At 46.2% G+C, this 25,645-nt stretch overlaps 1 protein-coding gene across 1 annotated transcript in view; it reads left to right on the top strand.

Moving 5' to 3' along the window:
- The window catches only part of LOC147730264 (transient receptor potential cation channel subfamily V member 1-like), a 460,470-nt gene that overhangs the window by 427,564 nt on the left and 7,261 nt on the right, over nt 1–25,645 (top strand). The window contains exons 14-15 of the mRNA XM_086955033.1: nt 3,914–4,041; nt 23,264–23,379. Coding sequence (XP_086811159.1) covers nt 3,914–4,041; nt 23,264–23,379 — 244 coding nt within the window. The remainder of the gene's footprint in view (nt 1–3,913; nt 4,042–23,263; nt 23,380–25,645) is intronic.

Raw genomic sequence — 25,645 nt, 5'->3', positions numbered from 1 at the left:
ATCCAGTCTCGTTAACCAATCCCCCTTTCTCAACAGATCCCTTAGCATATGAATCCCCTCCATTTTGAAATGGTTGTAAACAACCCAATCGTTCAATTCCTTCAAATTGATTACCGGCCTCATCTTCTTGTCCTTCTTCTCTACAAGAAATAAGTTGCTTATAAAGCAACCCGGTACTTCTCCTGCAAGCTCTATTGCACCCTTTCTTTCCAACTCTAATACTTCTTTTGTTACCAACCTTTCCATTTCCACTGAAAATCTTAATATCTTTGGAACCCTCGTTTGAACCGGGGTACTGATAAAGTCTATCCTGTAACCAAACACAGTTTCCAAAACCCATGGATCCTGTGTTATTTCCTGCCATCTGGAAACAAACTGGGCTAGTCTGCCGCCCAATTTTACTTCCATAAATAAAGGGTCTTGTAAGAGACTTACCTGAAAGTCCTCTCAGTCTCCTATCCGACCTTGGACCTCTTCCTCTCCCCCTCTGTCTTTGCGGGAAGAAACTTCCTTGATCGGACCTTGTAAATCCATATCCTCCTCCACTTCCATAACCAAATCCATATCCGTAACTTGATCCAAAGGGCCTGTTTCCTCTACCATAAAAACCTCTGGTAAATCCAAAATCTCGGCCGGGGAACCGACCCCTTGTCCTCCCGGCCGAACCAAAACACGTCTCATATCTTTCTGAGCCTTCTGTAAAGAATTAAATGTTCCTACGTACTTTGCCATATCTTTGACAAAGTCGTCACTGAACAGCAGCCCATCGCTCTGTTCACCCAACTCCTTGTCAGCCAAATCTGCAAGTTTCGGATCGATCTTGAATAAGATACTCTTTCTCCTCTCCTGACAGAGAGCCGCATTGGCATTCCCTAGCAAACAAATTGCACGTTGCACCCACTGACGCATTTCACTAATGTCAACACCAGTATTGTTGGTATGTGCTTCTTCGCACCAATCAAAAATCTTTGTTAATGGACCCAGAATATCCAGCATTCGATCCTGACATCCTTTCAGGCCTTTATCCAAGCCTCTTCTAGGGTCTCTTCCCCCTTTGTTATTAATAAATGTCAGAATCTTTTGGTCCAATTCCGGAGTGAAAGCCACTTTACTATTTAGGGATGGCCTCGGACACTCAGACCTCAGTCGAGTTCTTATCTCTTTTGGCATCTCCTTTCTGATCCAATAACGAATATATTTAGCAACATGCTCTACTGGGGACCACTGTGGTGACAATGGATGCTGTATTAGTAATGGATCAAACATTTGATCCCCTTGAGGGTCAACAAAATCCTCATATTCCAATTTAATCTGGTCATCTAACTTCCTCCTTTTAACCTTTACTTCTTCTACATCCGAATCCTCCAAGCTCGAGCTACAAGTAAGCTCCACATCCCCACTAGAACTACTATCGCACGCCACAGAGCTATGTCCTTTCCTTTGTGCCTTTATAGCACTCACTTTGGCCTTTATAGCCTTTTCCTTTTGCTCTCTATTATCCTTCTCCTTAGATGTCTTTCCTTTTATCACATTTTTCCTCTTTTCCTTCCTCTTAGATGCACCACCAGAAGTACCTGCCACTACCTGCACTTCCTCAGAGGTATAAAAACCATCCTCTTCTCCAGACCTTTGGCTTTTCTCTCCTTCTTTACTTCTCTTCCCAATAGTGCTTTCTATCCTTTTCTCCAAGGAAGCACTAAACTCGCCAAACATCTTTTCCATGTAACCTTTCATTCTTTCTTCGAAACCTAACTCCTCATTCTCCATTTTTAATTATACCTTCCTTGAGAATTCCTGTCTAATAGTGAAAAATTCCACAAATCTAACTCTATTATTCTCCTAAAACTCTCAAAACACCTCTACCTCAAAGCGACACACTCCACTTGAACCCACGAACTTCGTCTGACTGAAACTGACAATAATCAGTCAGACGATCAAAACTCCCCAAAACATGGCCGATCACGTTCCTATTGTGAAAACCTGATGTTTCCCAAAGACACAAAATGGCCGCCACACGTTACGTACGTACGGCGGCCCCTTCAGGACACACTTCCTTAGTTTCAGCGCGAGTCTGAAATCGCGTCAGAACTCTTGCCGATCAACACTTCCTTTGAAGCGCTCACGCGCGAGCCCTGTCACGCGACGCGTCCAACGTATGCTACAAGCTCGAGGACCCACACGCTTGCCAACTGACAACTCCCGAACCAAATGAACGGTAACCCAATGAATTTAAAAAAATTATTTAAACCACGGCATTATTCTAAAGATGTTTAAGACTACATCCGTTTTTCCTTCCTGTTACAAACATTTTTCACATAAAATACTCATTAAAAATACATTTCCCTTTAAATCCTTACTCCAGTCATCTTATCCCAAAAACCCTTATTTATCTCTGGGTAAAATTACTAATGATTTACTTTAAAATCGAATTTATAAACAGCACTTATAAAGAGTACTTATCTTGTGTTCGAGCAGCAACAAAAGAGGAAGATGGCTGCTTTGCTTGGAGTATTATACATGTTCTAAGTTCTGGAATGTTTTGGTAATATTCTAAGTTCTATAGTGTTGTTGCTGCTGTGTTTGGGCAGGAATAAAAGGGATATGCATAATGTTGGCCTCCGGGCCTTTGACATAAAATTAATTGAGTCCGTACGGTGGAGTTTTAAACTAAGAATATTCTCGCCCATTGAAAATTATCAACGGGAGAATGACAGTCTTAAAATAAGAAAGATAAGAGGATTGAAATAAACTAGCATGACAATAGCGGGACGGAAGTGCAACCGATTATGTCAGCCCCAGTGGTAATATTCTGATTTTGGTTGTTAAGCAATTGGATGTATTTCATGATAATATTTGGCATTGACGCTGTGGGCTGGGCTCCATATTTCATCTTTTTGCAATAGGATTTTATTGAGAGAACATATAGGTATTGCCTTATACTTACTTATTATTTTACTGCAGTATAAGAATAGGCACATTTCATGCTATAGAATTCATGGCAGATACTATCATTAGTCTAATCTTATTTAAGGCACATGAAGAGGTAATACAAGGAAAAATACCTGCATTAAGGTATTGTCACCGTCAATTCACTGTACGAATCTAATATGTCATAGAAAAGGAGGCATAACTATCATATGCACTAACCGTTTGATTGGCAGAGACATTCGTTTAAATATGAAAAAGAGACTCTCTTAATTAAGATCATGAAACTATTCTACATTTGCACTGGTGCCCTAGACTGGCACGTACTTTACATTATGCACATGGGTTTGCACTACTTGAACACCGCTGAGATCTTTAAACTTGGATGACGTTCAACAAAGAAGTCACGATATTGCTATAGAAATGACACGCAAATATAATGTAATACATTACAATAGAATGTGTTTTTTCTGGTCATTTTTAGCCCTGAGGAAGTCACAGAACATTTCCCATTCAGCGGCGAAACATGTGTTGGCTTTTTGTGGCTAAGGATTATTACAACTGAACAAAAGACCACAAATCAATAAAAGGAAAAGATAGCTGATAACTTTTGATTGATGTTATGTTATTACATGTGGGCGTGTGCTGGAGGATTTCTGGTGTACAATGACGGAAGTTGACTCACTGTTGCTCTGTGAGTAACAGCTGAAGAGACCAATGGATAAAGACGGCTGACCCAAAGCCTCTATGTTTATATTTGTTATGTATGTATTACTATCCTTAAATTTTTTGAAGGCATGAGGGGGGAGAGACAGATAAAGTTGTCAGTAGACAGACCTGAAAAGGCAAGTTGAGAAGGCAGGAAACCAGAAATGACGGTGAGCATTGAGAAGAAAAGCTATGAGGAGGCATATAATCCAAGGTATTCTATCTGTTTAACTCCTGCCATCTTCAACCCGACTATTGCTAATCAGACTTTCTTTCACAGAGAGCCATGACTATCCTCGACATCGAGAAGAACTTGCCGCAGTTCCTGCGGGACAGGATGAGGTCTGGGATTGATATCACGGTGGGCAAGACTCCTGATGGGAAAATCGACCAAAGAAGATGTTTTAGGTAAATATCAAAAGGCTATCCATGGAGATGGGCAGCAGTTGATTTTTACCACCCTACTAGCAAACGGATGCTCCATAGGATACAAAAATGGACCAATCAAATATTTGGCACTGAAGGGCTCGGTCACACGTGCATTTTTAAGTTGCAACCATTCTTTTATGACCCTGGTCGTGGTAGGGCAGCGCTCCCAGAGTGGGCATAATTATATACTTCATTTTTGTGGCGAAGTTTCCCAGCTGTAAATTTATTACATGCACACACTTAGCAAGTCTACATTAGCTCCAATCGCACATTCAGTTTGAATGAAAAAAAATGTAAATCACTACTTAGTTTCTGCATTTTGGCGCAAAATCGCCACTTGAGCAAAATATTTTATTTGTAATGTTTCAGTGAGGTATGCCGGCACAGAATTGCTTACATTAACCTGCACATTAACCAAATCACTCCTGGGGTGTTTTTTCACCTTTGTGCATGAGCTTTTTAAAAATAAAGCTTAAGATTTTTTTTTATGACATACTTCATTGGATTTTGTATAGTAAGAAAGTCGAACATAATAGAAAAAAACAATTTTAGGACCAAAGTCAAAGAAGAGGAACAAGATGTGCAACCCCATATTACTCCCCCATTATCAACTCCACACTCCTCACAAGTCTCCCACCCCCTCCCCTGATATTGTAAGTGGTCGCATGATGAAGAAGCTCTTGTGTGTTTATGGGGGCAGCCCCTAGCTTCATACTCCGGTGTCTCCACACTCATGCAGCGGTCTAACCCTACCGCAACTCCTCCAAGGAAGGGGGATGATTGGCTTTCCAGTATTGGGCGATGTCATACTTCACCACCATGAGCCCCCGCCAAAGTAGTGTTAATTTATGGCAAGCCATCTAAGTCTGAGCGAATGTGTAGGTATACTAACTTTGGGTCTAATAGTATTGTCCATCCCAGGACGAACCCAAACAGGAAAGGATACGGCCCCAATCAGATATCTGAAGCAAGTAGAGGATTGGATTACCCCCATCCTCGACAGCGTACAATGCCTGAAGTATACCCTATGTAGATACTTTAGGTGTATTAGGCGAAGCCTGTTGTGGCTGCCAAGTGGTGGGGGGCCTCTTTGGCCTCCAGCCACTTTTCACCTGTAAGAGTGTCTACATACCACTCTCAGGCTGAAAGAAGAGCTCCAAAAGGGTCTGTTGCATGGTGCGACAATGTAGAGCAGTGTGTCACTTTGTGGTTAGTCAAGTCGTCCTTAAATATTTTCACCTCCAAGGTCTGTTTGATTCGCTATGTATGGCATCAGGGTATGCCTAAATTGTAAATAACAATAAAATTGGCTATGGTGTAATGCGAACTGTCTTTGTAGGGTCTTGTAAAATATAAATATCATCCCCTCCATTAGGTCTCTTAGAGTAGAGATACCAATGGCATTCCGGCCCAGAAATCCATCCATTGCAGCCACTTGACCCTGTCACCAGACAGGTCGCTCCCCTCACCGCCACGCAGCCCCCTGTGTGACTTGAGCACCGTTGCTGCCGCCGCCCGCTGACCGGTATACCGCCTGCGCTTTGCTTTTTACTTCATTTTTGCCTCTGTACTGCCTGCCTCGTACTGCTTCTGCCTATATCTCTGTGCCCCCACTGGTTTTTTTTGCATCTGTTTTCTCCCTTGTGCCCCCTTCTCTTGTTGTCCCTTTTGCCTTCTGTGACCCCCACCCGCACCCCCCTTAAGTTTCCCGCTGCTGCATCCCCTGTGGCCCCGCCACCCTCCAAACCCATTCGCCACCCCGCTCCCACCTCCCAGCTGCTCCTCCCTCCCACAGCCCCTCAAATGGAGGCCGCATAGCGTGCGTGCTGCTGGCGCGCCTAAGGCAAGCCCTTCTGCGCCCGTCCGCGCCTTGACCACGCCCAGTGCCAAGACCCCTGGCCCCAGCACACACTATGACGCCCGCCTCCGCTACGACTCCAGAACTCTCCACGCTCTCAACGCTGGACGATCTTGCACCTGCTGCCAGGCCGCCCCAAAACACACCCAAAGACCCTTCTTCTGCCGGAACTGCAGCTTCACCAGCATCCGTCCCGCCCAACAAGGAACCCAACTTCCTCAATGTATCCTGCTCAACACCGCTCCGCCGCAAATAGGCCGTCGAACTCTGGGACCTACTCGACACCAATGCCCCAGACGTCGCCTTCCTGACTGAGACCTGGCTGACCTCCTCTTTGGCACCTGACATCGCCATAGCCATCCCCGAAGGCTTCAAGATCACCCACAAGGACCGCACCAACGGAATAGGAGGTGGAATTTCCATAATCCACAGGAACATTCTCAAAAGCTCGACACACGCAGACAACACCCTCAACACCGCCAAACACCTGCACTTCCAGATCCACACCGACCCCAACACCACCCTCAGAGGCACCCTCATCTACAGACCCCCCGGACCCCAACTGCAGTTCATCGACTCCATCACCGACCTCATCAGCACACATGCCCTCGCCTCCACGGACTATATCCTCCTTGGGAGACCTGAACTTCCACCTTGTGAACAACAACGCCAACTCCTACACCCTGATCGACAACCTCTGCAACCTCAAACTCAGACAACTCATCACAACACCCACTCACTCCGCCGGCCACACGCTTGACCCCATCTTCTCAGTGAGCACTCGTGTCTTCTTCGACCGCACCACCAAACTCCACTGGACCGACCACCGATGCATCCTCTTCACCTTCCGGAAACCCACCACACACCTCCACACCCAGCAGATGCCTGTCACAACTGGGGCAAGATCACAGAGGACCAGCTAACCGCTACCCTCGCTCAGAGCCCACCCGCGGACCTGACCCACCCCGACACCGCAGCCCGCAGCTTCAGACAATGGATCAAAGACTGCGCCACCACCCTCGCCCCTCTCAAGAAGCCCCCAACACCCACACCAGCAAGAGAGCCAGCTGGTTCATTGAAGACCCCTAGGCCTCCAAGCGAACCTGACGAAAAAAAAAAAAAAAATGGGACCCCCGAAAGAACACCGGAAAGCTACTCAGCCCACAGGAACGCCACCAGCCAACACCACCAACTCATCAGATCTGCCAAATTGACCACCTTTAGAGACCGCATAGATAACAACGCACACAACAGCAAAGAGCTCTTCAGCATCTTGAAAGAACTCTCCAACCCCAGCTCCAACACCAACGACATCCCACCGTCACAAGACCAATGCAACTCGCTGGCTAACTTCCATCGCAAGATCACAGACATCCACGACAGCTTTGACGCCATCACCTCCCTGGCAACCACGACACCCCCGCTCCACAACCACCACCCGCACCAACCGCCTGCTCGCCTGGACCAACATCAACGACGACGACACCATCAAGATCATGAATACCGTCCACTCCGGATCCCTGGAAGACCCCTGCCCACACCACATCTTCAACAAAGCCAGCAGCATCATCGCACCCCACCTCCGTAAAACCATCAACATCTCCTTCGAGACAGCGACCTTCCCGGAGAGCTGGAAGCATGCAGAGATCAACGCCTTACTAAAGAAACCCAAGGCAGACCCCAAGGACCTCAAGAACTTCTGGTCCATCTACCTGCTCCTGTTCCCGGCGAATGTCATCGAAAAGGCAGTCAACAAACAACTGACCTGCTTCCTCGAAGAGAATAACATCCTGTATCCATCCCAGTCCGGGTTCCGCAGCAACCACAGCACCAAAACTGCCCTCATCGTCGCCACCGACAACATCAGGATCCTGCTCGACAACGGAGAAACCACAGCCCTCATCTGCCTGGACCTGTCAGCCGCGTTTGACACAGTCTGCCACCGCACACTAAGAGCACGCCTCCACGAGGCCGGAATCCAAGAGAAGGCCCTGTACTGGACCACCTCCTTCTTCTCCGGGAGAACCCAGAGCATCTGCCTCCCCCCTTCCAATCCAAAGCCACCGAGATCATCTGCGGCGTACCCCTAGGCTCATCCCTCAGCCCAACGCTGTTCAAAGTCTACATGGCACCACTCGCCCACGTCGCCTGACAGCACGACCTCAACATTATCTCCTATGCCGACGACACCCAGCTGATCCTCTCACTCACCAAGGACCCCCACACCGCCAACACCAACCTCCACAAAGGAATAAAGGCCATCGCCGACTGGATGAGGAACAGCCATCTGAAGCTGAACTCGGACAAGACAGAGGTCCTCATCCTCGGTTTCACCCCCACAGCCTGAGACGACTCCTGGTGGCCAATGGCACTAGGAGCACCCCCTACACCCACCAACCATGCACAAAACCTGGTGGTCATCCTCGAATCCACACTCTCCATGACAAAGCAGGTCAATTCCTTCTCCTCCTCCTGCTTCAACACCCTTCGCATGCTTCGCAGGATCTTAAAGTGGATCCCACTGAAACTAGAAGGACAGTCACCCAGGCCCTCGTCAGCAGCAGACTGGACTACGACAATGTACTCTATGCAGGAGCCCTGGCCAAACTCCTGAAACGACTCCAATGCATCCAGAACGCCTCCACACTCCTGATCCTCGACATCCCCAGCTGCAGCCACATCACACCCCACCTGAAAGACCTGCACTGGCTCCCCATCAACAAGAGGATAACCTTCAAGCTCCTCGCCCACACACACACAAAGCACTCCACGACAACGGACGAGCGTACCTCAACACCCGACCCGGCCTCAACACCCCGGGCCCGCCAGCTCCGCTCTGCAGACCACGCTCTAGCCACCATCCCCCGCTTCCGAAGAGTGACCGCCGGTGGCAGATCAGTCTCCCACCTCACCGCCAAGACGTGGAACAACTTCCCCATCCACCTACGCAGACAGAAGACCTCCTTACCTTCAGGAGACTCAAGACCTGGCTCTTCGAACAGTAGCAGCATCCCCACACCCCCCAGCGCCTTGAGACACTCACAGGTATGTAGTGCGCTTTACAAATGCTATGATTGATTGATTGATTGACTTGTCTCACTGTATCCCCTAACCACAGTGGTGTTTGTTCTGTCAGTGAGTTGAGTCATCCCATACATTTCAGGGATTACTTCTGAATTACCACCTGAGTTGCCAGTGGGAGTTTCAAATGTACTTCACCTCCACATACTAGATGTTGGACCGTAGCTCCTTGGAATGCCCATTTTTCAGCCGCATAGGGAGGTTCTTTCTGGGTGTACACAATAACATAAGGTTTTTCAACCACACAAACTATGCATTTTTTTAAACACTTCCAGGGCAACAAACGGTTAGCTGTGTTAAAAGTCACCATCTTTCCAGCATGAAGGTTTTGGCATTTATCAAAGAGGTAGCCCAATAGTTCTATTTTATGTGCTCCCAACCTACTTCCAGTTTGTGGTGGAAACCAGTGTGAAACCCATGGGAGATCCAGGAAAGCTTTAGATTTCTGTAACATAGACAAAATTCCATATTCAGAAAGTGGTCGCATGTGTAGCTCCCTCATGGGTTTCCCATAGAAACTATCATTTGAAATAAGGAAATATTGTTTTTCAGTACTCAGCACCGGTACTTAATCATCAACACCAGCACTTTTCATGAGCACCAGTTAAGGACACATTCATTTATGGTAGGCACAGAGAGAGAGTAAATATTTTGCCCAGGATGCTAAGCCGACACTGCTAATGGCTTTTCACATGGAGGTAAAGCAGCGGTCTTGGAATGATACTTAGGTTCAATGTCACTTGCTTGTCACTCTTATTTTCCTCCATTAGTTTACTTCGCCACCCCAGTTCAGACCCAGCCATATACAAATCAGTCTTGGCCCTGTTCCTCATGGGAACAGTACAGCTCGACCTGCCAAGCCAGGTCTTCCCTGGACTGGAAACAAGCACAGTTTCCACAAGGCAACCAGTGGAGTTCAGGTTTGATCCGACAGATACACATCAAACCAAGGTCAATCGGAGTCACCTGGCAAGTACTCCCATTGACATTGGTTTGATCCTTTCCTGTCGAGGGTGCTATGCCCAGCTACACAAGTGAGTCAGCGTTGTTATCAGCACAAAGGGTGTAATGCAGGGTGGTATGAATTTTGTGGATGCCTCTGGATTCTGTAAGTTTCCATCACAGAAATGGAAGGAAAATATGTGATTTCAGAAAGAGTTTGAGGTTTGAAAGGCAATAGGGGAAGAATACCCCGTGGGATCCATGCAAGGCACACCACCCTGGAATCTCCTGGCTAGCTAGTTTTCACAAATGCCTGTGGTTTGTAGGTTTCATATAGTGGCCATAGCGGAAGAGTAGAGGGAGTAAATGACACAGCTTCTTACCTAGTGAAGAAGTGGCCCATGGAAGGAAGGCATCCGTGCACAGCCTGAAAGGTTTACCTTACGGCAGCTCCACCTGAGTCAATTCCCCAAAATTTAACTTTTGTATGGTACAACATAAAGCAAGTAGGAGAGGGGGCGTGGCATAACCATGTGCCAAAATGGTGCCTTGATCCTGGAGCTCTAGAGTGGCCGCGCTGGAAAAGCCCTCTAGCTCCATCCCACCAATGAGTTTGGCCCCCTCGGGTTCTGCCGCGGACGTCTGAAGTCCTGTGACATGATCGGAGCGTGGCTGGCTGGCTGCGGGTCACTCTGTTGTCAGTGAGGGGCCCAGCACCAGCGACCGCCTGCCAAACTCCTCAGGGATCCCGCAACAACAGGGGTCGCTAGGAAGCCAGAGGGCTGGGCTGCAGCCACGTGGTTCTGCTCCTGTGCAAATTCTGTCCGGGGTCTGGAGGCCTTGCAGCATGGGATTGCGGTCTCAATTCTGGCTACACCTCCATGCAGAGAGTTGTGCGCTCAACCTCTGCTGACGGCCTAAGCACGTTCATCTTCTGGCTCTCGGCGATGCATCCCGAGGTGGCACCAGCACCAGCATACAATTAATTCAATGGTGAACTTTGGAGGAGAAATCTCCATTATGGCCTTTATTAAAGGCTAAATGTAGAATGGGGTCTACAACTACTAACCAACCCTGGCACTTCACTGTTTAATACTTCCTTCTCATCAGGGGAAAGACCTGTGCAGCGATCGGAGTGCTACCACAGACCTTTATCCTTGCTTGGCCTACTCCTTACATGTAGGGGGCGCAGTGACGCAGTAGCGCGCTGGACAGCACCTGCATTCTCACTCTCTTGGTCTGCCAGTGAAAAGGCAGTGCCTTCCTCGCACCCTAGAGACCTTCTCTATTGCTCTGTACCTGCAGTGTCTCTACCTGCTGGTGAACGACCATGCCGGGCCAGCGTAATCCACAGGTTGATAGGCCGTTTTTGTGTTCTCTTCTGATCATCATGGGTCGTGGAGACCCCAAACAGCGGCAGCTTTCTTTTGAGACCACCAAAACCCCCAGGCAGGTCGACAGTGACAATGCAGTGCGAGGTGACCACTCGGGCCCTACATCCTTACCGGACTCTGAACAACCTCTGGTGGAGGGCGCGGCGGGCAGAATGGCACAGCTACGTGGCAGTTTCAGGGACATAGACATGCGCTTTGACGGATTGGCAACTTTACTTGACACCATGCACGGCTGCCTGGAATAGCAGGGGGCTCGCATTGATGATGCAGAAAAGGACCTCTCTGATGTGGAGGACATGATGTCGGCCATGACCAAGCGCTTAGATCGCATTGAGCGTCTCTTAAAAACAACAGCATCCAAGGCAGAAGAACTCGAAGCAAGATCATGCCGGAACATCAGTTTCTGCTGTAGTGGCCAAATCCACCAACACAGGCCCAATTGAGTACGCGGAGAGGCTTCTTGTAGAGCTCTTCGGAAAAGAGAGCTATTCCACCAAATTTGTGGTCGAGCGAGCCCACAGGTCCCTCGCTCCCAGATGGGCCCCCGGGACCCCTCCACGCCTCATTATTGCGCAACATGGAAGATCTTCAGTTCCAGGGGATGTTGCAGTAGTTTTATCCGGACTTCACACCAGTTGTTCAGGAGGCCTGGGGGCACAAACTTCAAGACATTAAATGAACTCTGAAATGGGCAGGCATCCATTACGCTATGTTGTACCCGGAGCGCCTTCAAGTTCAAGTCAATGGTAAAACCATATTTTTGAAACATCAGCAGAGGCTTCTGACTTCTAGAAGCACCACAAGTCAAGCGTGATTACAACCCCTGTGAAATAACTCTTCACTCTTCAACAGTATGTAAAAAGTCAAAACAGTGAACTGTAAAACCTATGCAAATGTCCCCATCATGCTTGCACTCACCTGCATTTCGAAATTGATGGGATGGAATATCCTTTGTTTGTGCGGCCTTTCCTTTTCTTGTTTCTCTTTTCATTTGCAGCTGCATGAACTGTATGCATGATCGATGTTAGCGGCCCGCTCTATGCGTTGCCTCCCCCCTAGGAGATCTCCTACTTTGTTGATTGTGGTACATTGGGATCCACCGGATACAGGTTGAGGTGGTTATCCAATGTGGGAGGTGGGCGGTGGGAGGGGAGTTCTTCTTTTTTATGTCTTATGATTTGTTTGTATTATGTAGGTCCTCACAGCACATACTGGCTTGTTTCTTAGCACCACACACATTGATGTTATTATTTACACGCTATTACGCCCTCTGTAGCCTGACCGGGTGGGGGAGCAGAGGCCTTGTAGTTGCGCTGCATGATGTGGAATGTAAGGGGTCTGTTCAATCCCCGCAGAGGGAAACAGGTCTTAGACTATCTAGCCAGGCACAACATACTTATAGCACTGCTATAGGAAACCCAGTACGCTCCACGCTCTGAAAATCGTTTTGCGGCTACCTCCAGCGCCAATAGATTCTTTGTCAGTTACAGTACCTATTCTTGTGGAGTCTATCCTGATCCACCAAAGATTGCCTTTTACAGTTCACGCAGTAATTAAGGACCCTGATGGGAGAAATATGTTGGTGGAGCGAAGCTTGAGAGCAAAGCGGCTGCTGATAATTAATGTCTACACTCCTTACATAGATACGACAAGCTTCTTCACTAACATATCTGCACGCATCTCCGGAATTTTCCTATTGACACCATCATATTGAAAGGTGATTTCAACCTCACCTTGCAATGAACTTCGGATACTACAGGCTCAGGCCATATCACCAAACCCCACTCCACGAAGGAGCTTGAGCCCTTTTTGTGGACATACTTGTTGGCTGATGCCTGGCGGCTTCAGCACCCTATTGACGCGAGCTTTTGCTTCTACTCAGCACCACATTGTACTTGGTCTTGTATAGACCACTGGTACCTAACTCCAGATGTCTTGAATAATGCGCAATTGATAGACTATTTACCCTGCACACTATCGGACCACTCACTGGTGCTGATATCATTGACCTTGCCCAATATAGTGAGCCCATACAGATCTTACCGTTTTCCGACTGAGGCTCTCCTTTATACTGTCTTCAAAAGTGAGATACGAGAGACGATCGCTGAATATTTCCAGATCAATTCAGGATCAGTTCCTCAACATGTCATGCTTTGGGAGGCCTTCACAGTATGTATTTGCGGCATATGCATAATTAAACAAGCAGGGGACCTGTGCACTATTCATCGGGAACTTGATGTCACTGAGAGGGCGCTACGAGATTGTGATGCTCGGGCACTCTCGGGTGACTCACCCCCTCCAATGCATCAGTGAGCGAAACTCTTGGAGGAATTCCAGGGGCTCGCATCTCGTGAGACTGTTTATCTGGGAAAATATGCACATACTCTGCTATATGGGGGTGGGGGAGAGACCGGGATGGACCTTAGCCAGACTACTTGACCCTCAACAACAGGCCATGTACATTACTCAACTGCGATTGAACAACAGCACTCACGTCACTCAAGGTACAGACATTCTCTCAACCTTTTAGTAATACTACAGATGTGTATACACTGCACATTCCTCACCACTTGACACTACCCTTTCTGACTATTTAGCAGAGATAGCAATGGTGTGGATCGAGGGGGTCAACAACGATTCCTGGCCTCGTCCATCAGCGTAGATGAGATATCCCAGGCCAAAGATGACCTGGATGGATTCCATGCCCCCAGCACGGATGGCCTTAAGGGCATATTTCATAAAACACATAAGACCATACTAGTCCCACACCTCCTGGAGGTTTATGTGGAAGCATGGGATTCAGGAATGCTCCCTCCCACTATGTGTGAAGCTATAGTATCCCTGCTACTTTAACCCTGCAAATCACCTGATAGGTATGCCTCCTGTAGGCCTCTACCTCTATTAAAACAGGAATATAGCATTTTGGCTAAAGTGCTTATGACACGAATATCACTAATAATTGATCAAATCATCTATCCAAATCGATCGACATCTCTCATCTTGTGAACATATACGCAGCTATTGATCCTGACCTTCCTGCAGCGGTGATTTTCTTGGATGCCTAGAAGGTGTTTGACTCCCTGGAGTGGTCTTTCCTTTATACAACACTTGACAAATTGGGCTTGCCTCGTAACTTCTGCTGAACTCTTGTGTGCCTCCTCTATACTAACCCTGCGGCACGGCTCCGTGTTAATGGAGAACTCACGGACCAGTCCCTCTTGTCACGGGGCACCAGGCAGAGATGTCCACTATTGCACCTTCTGTTCATCATAGCGATGGACCCGCTGTTGGGATATCTTATAGTTAAGCAAAAGGGGGTGGTGATGGACAGAGTTTCTGAATTAAGCAGAATACTCTCACCCAGTCAAGAGATCAGGGCTTGATCCAACACCGTTTTTTAGCTCACTGCACCATCCCAGCTCAGAACCTGGCTATATGCAAATGAGTCTGTCCCTGGCCCAGTGCATCATGGGAACAGGGCAGACCAAACTACCAAGCCAATTCTTTCACTGGACGGAAACAAGCTTCCGGGGACCGGTTTCTGGCATTACAGCCGTCTTCGGCCCGGCTTGCTTGAATCCTGATGGTTCAATGAGCAAGGGACTCACGTCTGAGTATACCCTTCCACGCTTATGGTGGACAAAACAATTAAGCAAAAGGGGGTGGTGATGGACAGAGTTTCTGAATTAAGCAGAATACTCTCACCCAGTCAAGAGATCAGGGCTTGATCCAACACCGTTTTTAAGCTCACTGCACCATCCCAGCTCAGAACCTGGCTATATGCAAATGAGTCTGTCCCTGGCCCAGTGCATCATGGGAACAGGGCAGACCAAACTACCAAGCCAATTCTTTCACTGGACGGAAACAAGCTTCCGGGGACCGGTTTCTGGCATTACAGCCGTCTTTGGCCCGGCTTGCTTGAATCCTGATGGTTCAATGAGCAAGGGACTCACGTCTGAGTATACCCTTCCACGCTTATGGTGGACAAAACAATTAAGCAAAAGGGGGTGGTGATGGACAGAGTTTCTGAATTAAGCAGAATACTCTCACCCAGTCAAGAGATCAGGGCTTGATCCAACACCGTTTTTAAGCTCACTGCACCATCCCAGCTCAGAACCTGGCTATATGCAAATTAGTCTGTCCCTGGCCCAGTGCATCATGGGAACAGGGCAGACCAAACTACCAAGCCAATTCTTTCACTGGACGGAAACAAGCTTCCGGGGACCGGTTTCTGGCATTACAGCCGTCTTCGGCCCGGCTTGCTTGAATCCTGATGGTTCAATGAGCAAGGGACTCACGTCTGAGTATACCCTTCCACGCTTATGGTGGACAAAACAATTAAGCAAAAGGGGGTGGTGATGGACAGAGTTTCTGAATTAAGCAGAATACTCTCACCCAGTCAAGAGATCAGGGCTTGATCCAACACCGTTTTTTAGCTCACTGCACCATCCCAGCTCAGAACCTGGCTATATGCAAATGAGTCTGTCCCTGGCCCAGTGCATCATGGGAACAGGGCAGACCAAACTACCAAGCCAATTCTTTCACTGGACGGAAACAAGCTTCCGGGGACTGGTTTCTGGCATTACAGCCGTCTTCGGCCCGGCTTGCTTGAATCCTGATGGTTCAATGAGCAAGGGACTCACGTCTGAGTATACCCTTCCACGCTTATGGTGGACAAAACAATTAAGCAAAAGGGGGTGGTGATGGACAGAGTTTCTGAATTAAGCAGAATACTCTCACCCAGTCAAGAGATCAGGGCTTGATCCAACACCGTTTTTTAGCTCACTGCACCATCCCAGCTCAGAACCTGGCTATATGCAAATTAGTCTGTCCCTGGCCCAGTGCATCATGGAAACAGGGCAGACCAAACTACCAAGCCAATTCTTTCACTGGACGGAAACAAGCTTCCGGGAAGCTTGTTTCCTTCCCAGTATAAGAATTGGCTTGGTAGTTTGGTTTGCCCTGTTCCCATCATGCACTGGGACAGGAACAGACTAATTTGCATGTAGCCAGGTTCTGAGCTGGGATGGTGCAGTGAGCTAAAAAACGGTGATGGATCAAGCCCTGATCTCTTGACTGGGTAAGAGTATTCTGCATCATTCAGAAACTCTGTCCATCACCACCCCCTTTTCCAAAATCGATTTTGTCCACACTATGTGTGGGAGGGTATACTCAGACGTGAGTCCCTTGCTCATTGCACCATCAGGATTCAAGCAAGCCGGGCCGACGACGGCTGAAATGCCAGAAACTGGTCCCCGGAAGCTTGTTTCCTTCCCAGTATAAGAATTGGCTTGGTAGTTTGGTTTGCCCTGTTCCCATCATGCACTGGGACAGGAACAGACTAATTTGCATGTAGCCAGGTTCTGAGCTGGGATGGTGCAGTGAGCTAAAAAACAGTGATGGATCAAGCCCTGATCTCTTGACTGGGTAAGAGTATTCTGCATCATTCAGAAACTCTGTCCATCACCACCCCCTTTTCCAAAATCGATTTTGTCCACACTATGTGTGGGAGGGTATACTCAGACGTGAGTCCCTTTCTCATTGTACCATCAGGATTCAAGCAAGCCGGGCCGACGACGGCTGAAATGCCAGAAACTGGTCCCCGGAAGCTTGTTTCCTTCCCAGTATAAGAATTGGCTTGGTAGTTTGGTTTGCCCTGTTCCCATCATGCACTGGGACAGGAACAGACTAATTTGCATGTAGGTAGGTTCTGAGCTGGGATGGTGCAGTGAGCTAAAAAACGGTGATGGATCAAGCCCTGATCTCTTGACTGGGTAAGAGTATTCTGCATCATTCAGAAACTCTGTCCATCACCACCCCCTTTTCCAAAATCGATTTTGTCCACACTATGTGTGGGAGGGTATACTCAGACGTGAGTCCCTTGCTCATTGCACCATCAGGATTCAAGCAAGCCGGGCCGACGACGGCTGAAATGCCAGAAACTGGTCCCCGGAAGCTTGTTTCCTTCCCAGTATAAGAATTGGCTTGGTAGTTTGGTTTGCCCTGTTCCCATCATGCACTGGGACAGGAACAGACTAATTTGCATGTAGCCAGGTTCTGAGCTGGGATGGTGCAGTGAGCTAAAAAACGGTGATGGATCAAGCCCTGATCTCTTGACTGGGTAAGAGTATTCTGCATCATTCAGAAACTCTGTCCATCACCACCCCCTTTTCCAAAATCGGGATATCTTATAGTGGCATCTCCAGCGGGTACTCAGATTCCATAAGGAGCCCCTTTTGGCCTCTCTATATGCGGATGACATTCTTTTATGTGTGTGTGAGCCTGTTACAAATCTTTCTCCACTAATTAGAGGGGTGGTCCGATTTGGAGGCTTTTCGAGTCTCGTCAGTAATTGGACCATATCTGAGATCTTTCCCTGGATGCTACCCTATCTTTCATGCTGGACTTCCCCTTTTAGTGGTGCGATGACCCTCCTAGATATCTCAGTATTTTACTACACTGTACAGCATCAGAAGTCATCCGCCTCAATTATGGCCCTGCTACTGATTGCCTTTCGATACAGATCGATCACTGGGTAACACTCCCACTATCATTACCGGTAGGATAGCCATCTTTACAATAGTCGTTCTGCCTCGCTTTCCCTACTTGTTTTTAAATCTTCCCATTCCCCTCACTGCTACATCTTTTGCTACTCTCTGGAGCATATTGACATGACTAATCTGGGTCAGTGGACAGGCCTGGGTGGGATGGCAGATGCTCACAATGCCCTTTATGCAAGTTCATTTTGGAGTGCCTGATATTTACTTATATTACCTAGTAGCACAGACACATTATGCCTATTTCTGGTACCACCTGGACGCACAGCTATAGTATCTGAAGCCTGAACATTCGCAGGCACGCCCCTCTCCCCTTTCCACCATCCTTCCGCTCCGCCTAGCGAGGATACCCATGAAAATCCATATATAGCAAACAACATGCTGGCCTTGGGAAAAGTTCTGTAGAAACCTGAAGGCCGACAACCCATGGTTACCCCTGACCACTGAAACTCATGAGGTTCCGTGACGATTTGAACCCGTGTTTTCAACATTGTCGTAAATACATAATTTTGGTATCAACGAACCGCAAATGGTCCATTTAGTATATCCTGGTGTTTTCGCTATGCTACGAGCAAGAGTACCCCTGTTACAAACACATTTCTGATCTACCCATGGCATCCATTTTAGATTATGGCAGCCATTTTGTGTTTCTTGCCCTCACATAGACAATGGACACGCAGTGACCTCTGATTACTTCATTTCGATTAAAGACACGTAGGCTTGGCCGGCGATTCACCTCTCTAAGTGACACGTGCACCTTGGAACAGAACACGCCATGGCTGCATGACTCGACAGAAACTGCCTCCTCTGCCCGAGGCCAGTCCTGCTATACTGGTTCTCGTGTTCGTTGGCCTGATCATGATTAGGCGGCCGAAGCTGGTAGCCTTGCCCATTTACGACCCACAAACATCTCTTATCCTGCTTTTCTATCTTCTGCACCTGGCTCTGCTCTTTTCCTTCTGGGCCTTTATTAGGGGGAGGTAACGAAATTTACGATGAGGCGGTCCGGGTCTTGAATGAAAAGTTGACATGGGATTATGATGGAACAGTGGGAACCCCTAGTTCGTAATGTTTTGACATCAGATATTGCCGACGATTCCTGTGCAACGCCAAATATTTATTGTTTAGGACACAAAGGTTTGGGAATGTACTAACATGTAAAGAATTTGCCTGAAGCTCAAATTTTAGTATATAAGGAGCAACCCTCTTTGTACAAATCGAACAGGCTTCTAGATACTGCCCGTGTGTAGTTTCTGTGACTTCTGTGTCCCTGCAGTAATAAACCTTTGGTCTTTGACGCCACCATCGAGAAGCCCGTGTTCCTGTTTATTTACGCACCGAGACAGGTAGAACTCCGGGGTCTTCGGGTGTTATCCCTGACACCTCTGGACGGAACCAAAAAAGTCCAGAACTCCACTCAGGCGCAGCATGCACTCACCTCATGTCACCTCCAAGCAATGGGAGATATGTTTCAAGATGGCCGGGTGCATTCAGTGGCGGATATAGTGGAGGGCCATGGCATATCCATTTTATATAAGTTTCGAATTCACAGGACGCAAAGCTCACTGGTCACAGAAAAACGTCCCTCAACAGTGGAGCCGCAGGAATTTCCTTCCCTATCTACAATAATTATATCGCCTGACAGCACACGCCTAGTATCCCGACTGCATCACCTTTCCCAGACTCTCCGCCCGGAAGTGGGAGGGGGAGTGCAGGTGGCTTGGAAGGGAGATTAGGAACCCCCCAGACAGATAAGAAGTGGGCATACTGTTGTGAACAAACCCGCTATATCCCCAGCAATTACAAGCACAAACGAATCCACTTTAAATTTATACATAGAGCTTATGTTACCACCAAACTTATTGCAAAAATATACCGGGCAAGGCCTCACAATTGCCAGAGGTGTGCAGCCGTGCACGCTGATTTTATTAATTTGGTATGGAATTGCCCTCCCATCCTTGCATTCTGGGAAGTGTTCTTTGAACACCTGGCATTGATGGTTGAATCAGAGCTGACCCCCTCCCCGCTGCTTGCGTTGATGGAATATGTTCATCCTCTAGGGGCTGGGATTCAGATCTTTACTGCATTCACCCTACTGTTAGCCAAGAGACAGATCTCCTTGCATTGGGGTGGGCCTGCAGCGCCGACAGTGAAAGCCTGGATGAGAGATCTCATGTACTGTGACACGACTAGCAATATCTATGCAACGTTGCTGCCCCTGGCTTCCAGACCAAAGAGCATTTGGCAGCCGCTCCGCTCCTACTTGCTACTCCACCCTGAACTTACTGACTGAAAAACTCTCACAGCTAAGATAGATGTTCTGTTAGCAAGCCTGATTTAAAAAATAGACCTGCTTGTACCTCTACTCGTGCGAACTTGCATTGTTATTTGACTGTTGGTATTACATTTGCCATTGTCATACCTTTTGCTAATGTCTACTCAATATACTATGTACTGTTTTTATCATGGTAATCATTTTTGGAAATGTAATTAAAACAATTAGAAAAAAAAGCAAGTAGGAAAACGGAGGACTGGGTGAGATGGGCACAAATGACAATAAACACAACTTTCCTGCCTCTTTCCTTTCTCAGAGTAGACTCTGCAATGATAATATGGTCCAGACTTTTTAGCTGTTTCAGGATTGCGGTTGGCAAAGTATCAATCCTGTAATCGTGTCATGTCCTCCGAGCATATAAAGTGGAAGCTGCTGCTTCTGTGGCAGTAAGACTTCAATGAAAGTGAACTGAAAGTCAAGGAAAGACGAGTTTTTCTGTGGTGGATTGACGATAAACAACATACACATTGCAGGTGAGTAAACAACTTCTTATACCAAGTTTGGGTTTTACGACTCGCATTGTGTGGGTGAAGAACCTGGTCATTCTTATCTACTCCTCTCATGTACTTGTAATCAAGTACACAGGTGGACTTGTGAACTTTGGCCATCTGATCCCAAACCGTGATTGGGGAAAAGTTCTCTCATCATGAACTGTAGTGAGCGTACCACAGGCCACAGTGCCAGCTTTGTACAGCTCACTGACCAGCTCTACTCCTGTATTGTAGTTATCCACATAAAAGTTATAAGCTTTGTGAAGGAGTGGCTGGACAAGCTCCCATTCAATCTTTCTTGTAACTCTTAGCGTGGAAGGGCAATCTACAGGGTTTAGATTGGAGTCCTTCCTGTATGCATAGCCTGGAGAGCTCTTACACAGCATGTACAACTTGATGCTATAGCATGGTCTTTTGATCACAATGTACTTACTGCCTGAAAAGTAATCACCCTTTGTACAGGAACAAGGACTCACCAATGGCAATATTCTTTCCAGGAGTGTAAATCTCAGATGAAAGACCGAATTTTGAACAAACTGTCATGATCTGGTTAGTCAAGGGCAATGCAGCAGAATTGTCTATGAAATGCAGCATACGCTGCATTAGCAAAAACTGATCTCTTCTCATGTACAGTGCAAAGATGGGTGTTACCCAAACTGTACTATTAGACCAGTAGGACTGCAAGCTTAGTTTTTGCACTACTCCAATTTTGAGCGCAAGGCCCAAAAATATCTTGAACATTTCCTCTCCCTCAGAAGCTGTCTCAGGATCTGCTTTCTTAATCTATGATCCTGCCTCATAGCTGTTCTCCAGAACCCAAATTAGCCCTGGGCAGAGGTCATCCAAGAGATGCATTCTCTGCTGACTGGCTAAAACTTTCCTTCTAAAGCACTGTCCTACGTAGAAGGCAGATATATTGTTCTAAATCAGTCAGTGGATTTATGTGTGAGAAGTGTGCAATAGAAAATAAACATAAACTTACTTATCTGGTTTCCTGAACCTGCAGGTTCTCCAAAGACACAAAAAAACACGTTACTTAATCTTGCCACATACCCAATGCCACAGCTTACTTTTGTCATGGCATATGCTAAACGTTTATTTTTGGGGGAATGTTGGGCCATTGCCAGTATAAAAATTAATTTCCCAAAGCTATAAATGTCCCTTTGATCTCAAGAAGCACACTTTCACATAGTAGTCCCTGCAGCTTTGTGGGCAGGCATGCTCCTTGTGAAAAATCACAATGCTATCACTAGGGTAGATGGAATTATGCGGCAGGAGAGTACCAAAGTATACAACAGGGTTGACTAAATAATGCAGCATGAAACTGCAAATTATGCAGCATAATGCAGCACATTTGTTTGTTTGTAGTATATTATTTTATAATTTCTAAACATGGAAATACTGTCTGGGCAAAAATGTAATCTCATTAGTACCAGTTTATCAACCAAATTCAGAAACAGACAACTGAAAGAGAACTGTACAACATACGAGCAGACCCTTCCACTGCATACACACAAATGTTGCCACATTGATCCCTATCTATTAGTTGATACTGCATGCTGCATAACCTGCAAATGGTAGACATGTGGCATATGTAGTATACATATTTTTGAGAAATGTGTGTTTTACCCTGGGGGGCACAATCTTGTAGGCAGGGGAAAACACACATTTGAAAAAAATATATATATAAGGTCCTCGAAAGGGGTTGATTTTGTGCTGGGGGATGGCCCCCCCTACCTACATTTATTTACTTCTTTTTGGAAATGTGTAGTTCCCCTGGGAACCACAGTTGGGCAATAAGGAAATCGCATTTCCCCCCAAAAAAGTTTGGGATGCACAGAAGGTTTGCCCATTTGCACGGAAGGCTGACCCCTTGACAATTTCACGTATAATGTTTTTCAAAAATTTTTGATTTAAATCAATTCCTCCCCCAAGAAATAAACACCTTTTTAAGAGCACGGAAGGCTGACCCCTTGACAATTTCACATATTGTTTTTTTCAAAAAAATGTTGATTTAAATCAATTCCTCCCCCAAGAAAAAAACACCTTTTTAAGAAAGAATATATGTTTTGCCCAGTGGGAGGCTGGCCAGTAGCCATGAGGCCCGACCCCCTTAAAACCTCACTGGTGACCGCGATCCTGAGCCCAAAAAACTATTTCAGGGACGCCTCATTGGAAAGGGGAGACACTCCCTTGGAACCCTGGGAATCTTTTTAGGCATTTTCTCTACTGGTGCGGAATCTGTGACATAAGCACACCATCACAGATTGGTTGGACTATGGTCTTTGGCTGATGCGGGAGCAAATCCATATTTCCCTCGCCCTTTACTTTAAAAAAAAAATCCTCCAGTCCAAACAACAGAGGATCAATTTCAGCCCTCCCCTCTGCCGGACAGTAGCCGACAGGTGCACTGTGGATGGTGTGTGGCCATCGTTCATTGTCCGATGGCAGCACTCACCTTTACTGTTGTCATTACATGTTATTTATAGTTGTTTTACCGGGTTATGCTCATTGACTAAAGCCAGTATTTCCTTTCTGGTCAGGTGTGTAGAGGTGAACTGGAGTGACTGGAATGAAAACCTCTATGGTCTTAATGAAGATCCTGGCAAAGGAACGGAAAATGAACTGAAGATTTCAAAGGAGGAGAAGCCTCATAGAGGTAAGAAGTAAATGTTGGGTGGAAACATTTGACATATTGACATATTTAAGTTGATGAATGAATATACAAATGTCCGCTGATGGACAATTGAATTATGGCTAAATGGATAATTGATGGTTAAATGCTGTATAGACATGTGCATGCAGGAGATGATGAACACACTAATGGAGGGATTGATGGATGGCAGTATGAACGAATAGATTGATAGATGGAAGTTTTTTCAATGTGACTCACCCCAGGATACAAGTCAGCTAATGTATATAAGAATAGAAGTAATCCAAGCACCTCATCTCTAACTAAGGGCCTGATGTAAAGTTTGACTGGTAGGCTGAACTCCTCTTCCAAGACAGATGACAATCATATATATATATATATATATATATATATATATATATATATACATATATATATATATATATATATAACGCTCCAATTTCTCTTCACATAAGAAGAAAACAACAGCACTCGAGGAGTCCTTTCAACCATGCAAGATTTATTCTGCAGGCGCTCTACACAGACGCGTTTCGGCGTGCTGCCTTCGTCAGTGTGGATAACATCAGTGCATACATCACAGTGATTTAATAAAGCATTTTTCTAATCATAGAAACAGACAGAGGACAACCCCACTGTGGTCGCTCTAGGCGCCATCTTAGAATGGTACAAATGCACCCATAAGGTATTAACAGGGTGTGCAATTGAGCCCATAGATGGGCAAATCCATACCGACAGTGGGTATAAATAGCATCTAAAATGTTTAAGATATAAACAAACAAAAAAATCAAGCCGTGGATCGGCTAAGGTCCTCTATCTCAATTCATCATGTGATAATCCATCTGTATGCAAATACATACAACCATACATGTCATTTTTTGTACCGGACTGTACAACCAAATCTCAAGATTGGTCCATCAAAAGTGCATATCTGGGTAATGATTCAAAATTACTTTAAAAGTTCATTTTTATACTCCCTTGCATATTTGATTCTATGTACAAAATACTTTCAAGACAGTATTGGTGATATTTTGAAAGTAACAATTAGCAGCAACCAAATAACACTGCAGAAATCATTCTCGCTCGTATACCATATTCTCCAATATGTTGCTCATAAAGCAAATACAACAAGGGAAAATACTTGTATCGGTACACGGGTCAAGTTCATCAATTCAATGAAAAGAAATTTCTATAGCTCGAGTCACATTACTCATCTAAAGAATCATTTGCAGACTACATGATCACCATTACCTACAAAAAGATAAATGAATAAATAAGTTCTTATAAATAACGCGGGCTACCTAGATACTGTACTACCCTAGTGATATGATCTTTTTATATATATATATATATCACTGCTCCAAAACACCAAAAAGCGAGTCACTCTCAGGGCGGGTGCTGCAGCGCGGTGGTGTACCGCGATATTTATGTATGCTCCACTATCTTTTCAAATCCTCCGAAAAGAAAAAGCAGCACTCCCGGGATATCAGCAAATGCGAGTTTTTATTTCCAAGACAGACGGGTTTCAGGAAAACTCCCTTCTCGGTGTCAAACAGTAACACGCGGCGCCATTTTTAAAACCAGGCACAGGTGGTCAACACAAACGAGGGATACTTGCACAAATCACACAATGGTAAGCGCCATTTGTAAATAGGATATTTACATCAAAGTGGGCATTTATAAACAACAGTGCGTTTCATTAGCTATCTGTAGTCAAACATATGCACAACTGGACAATGTCGTCATTGTTTACTATCTTGCCGTGGATCGGCTATGGCAACCCAGCCGGGCTAAAGAGGGTGGGCACGGCGCACAGCGTTTATTTAGAAGGTCTGGTTGAATGTAAGTTGAAGTTGTTTAGGTGGTTGAAGGTGCTCCTACAGGTAACGCAACTGTTCGGGTGCGTCCTAAATGGTTGAGGGGTTGAGTGCGCTACTGGGGTGTAGGCGCATCCCTGTTGTTGGGCACACTGGTGTGGTTCTTTGTGCTAACAAACACAATAGATTCCAAGAAAGTTCAATTGAAGTTCCAAATGTTAAGGTTGTAGGGTTTATTTAAAGGTTTTCATTTTAGCGTTTTTATGCTTCCTTCATATGAATCATCAAACAATAAATTTTGTCGACATCATGAAATTGAAAAGGCTCCAATGCATTTCGGACTTGAAAAGTCCTTTCTCAAGGAGCGCTGCAACAAAGAACAACAAAATGACCCAAATCAATGAATATGCAAAAATTACAAATGCATCAGCATGGCAGTGTTACATTAGTGTGTGGGT

Source organism: Lissotriton vulgaris, chromosome 2_1 (genome assembly GCF_964263255.1).
Source record: "Lissotriton vulgaris chromosome 2_1, aLisVul1.2, whole genome shotgun sequence".
Classification (NCBI taxonomy): Eukaryota; Metazoa; Chordata; class Amphibia; order Caudata; family Salamandridae; genus Lissotriton; species Lissotriton vulgaris.
The sequence above is the reverse complement of the archived record's forward strand: the minus strand, read 5'-3'. Positions and strand labels throughout refer to the sequence as shown.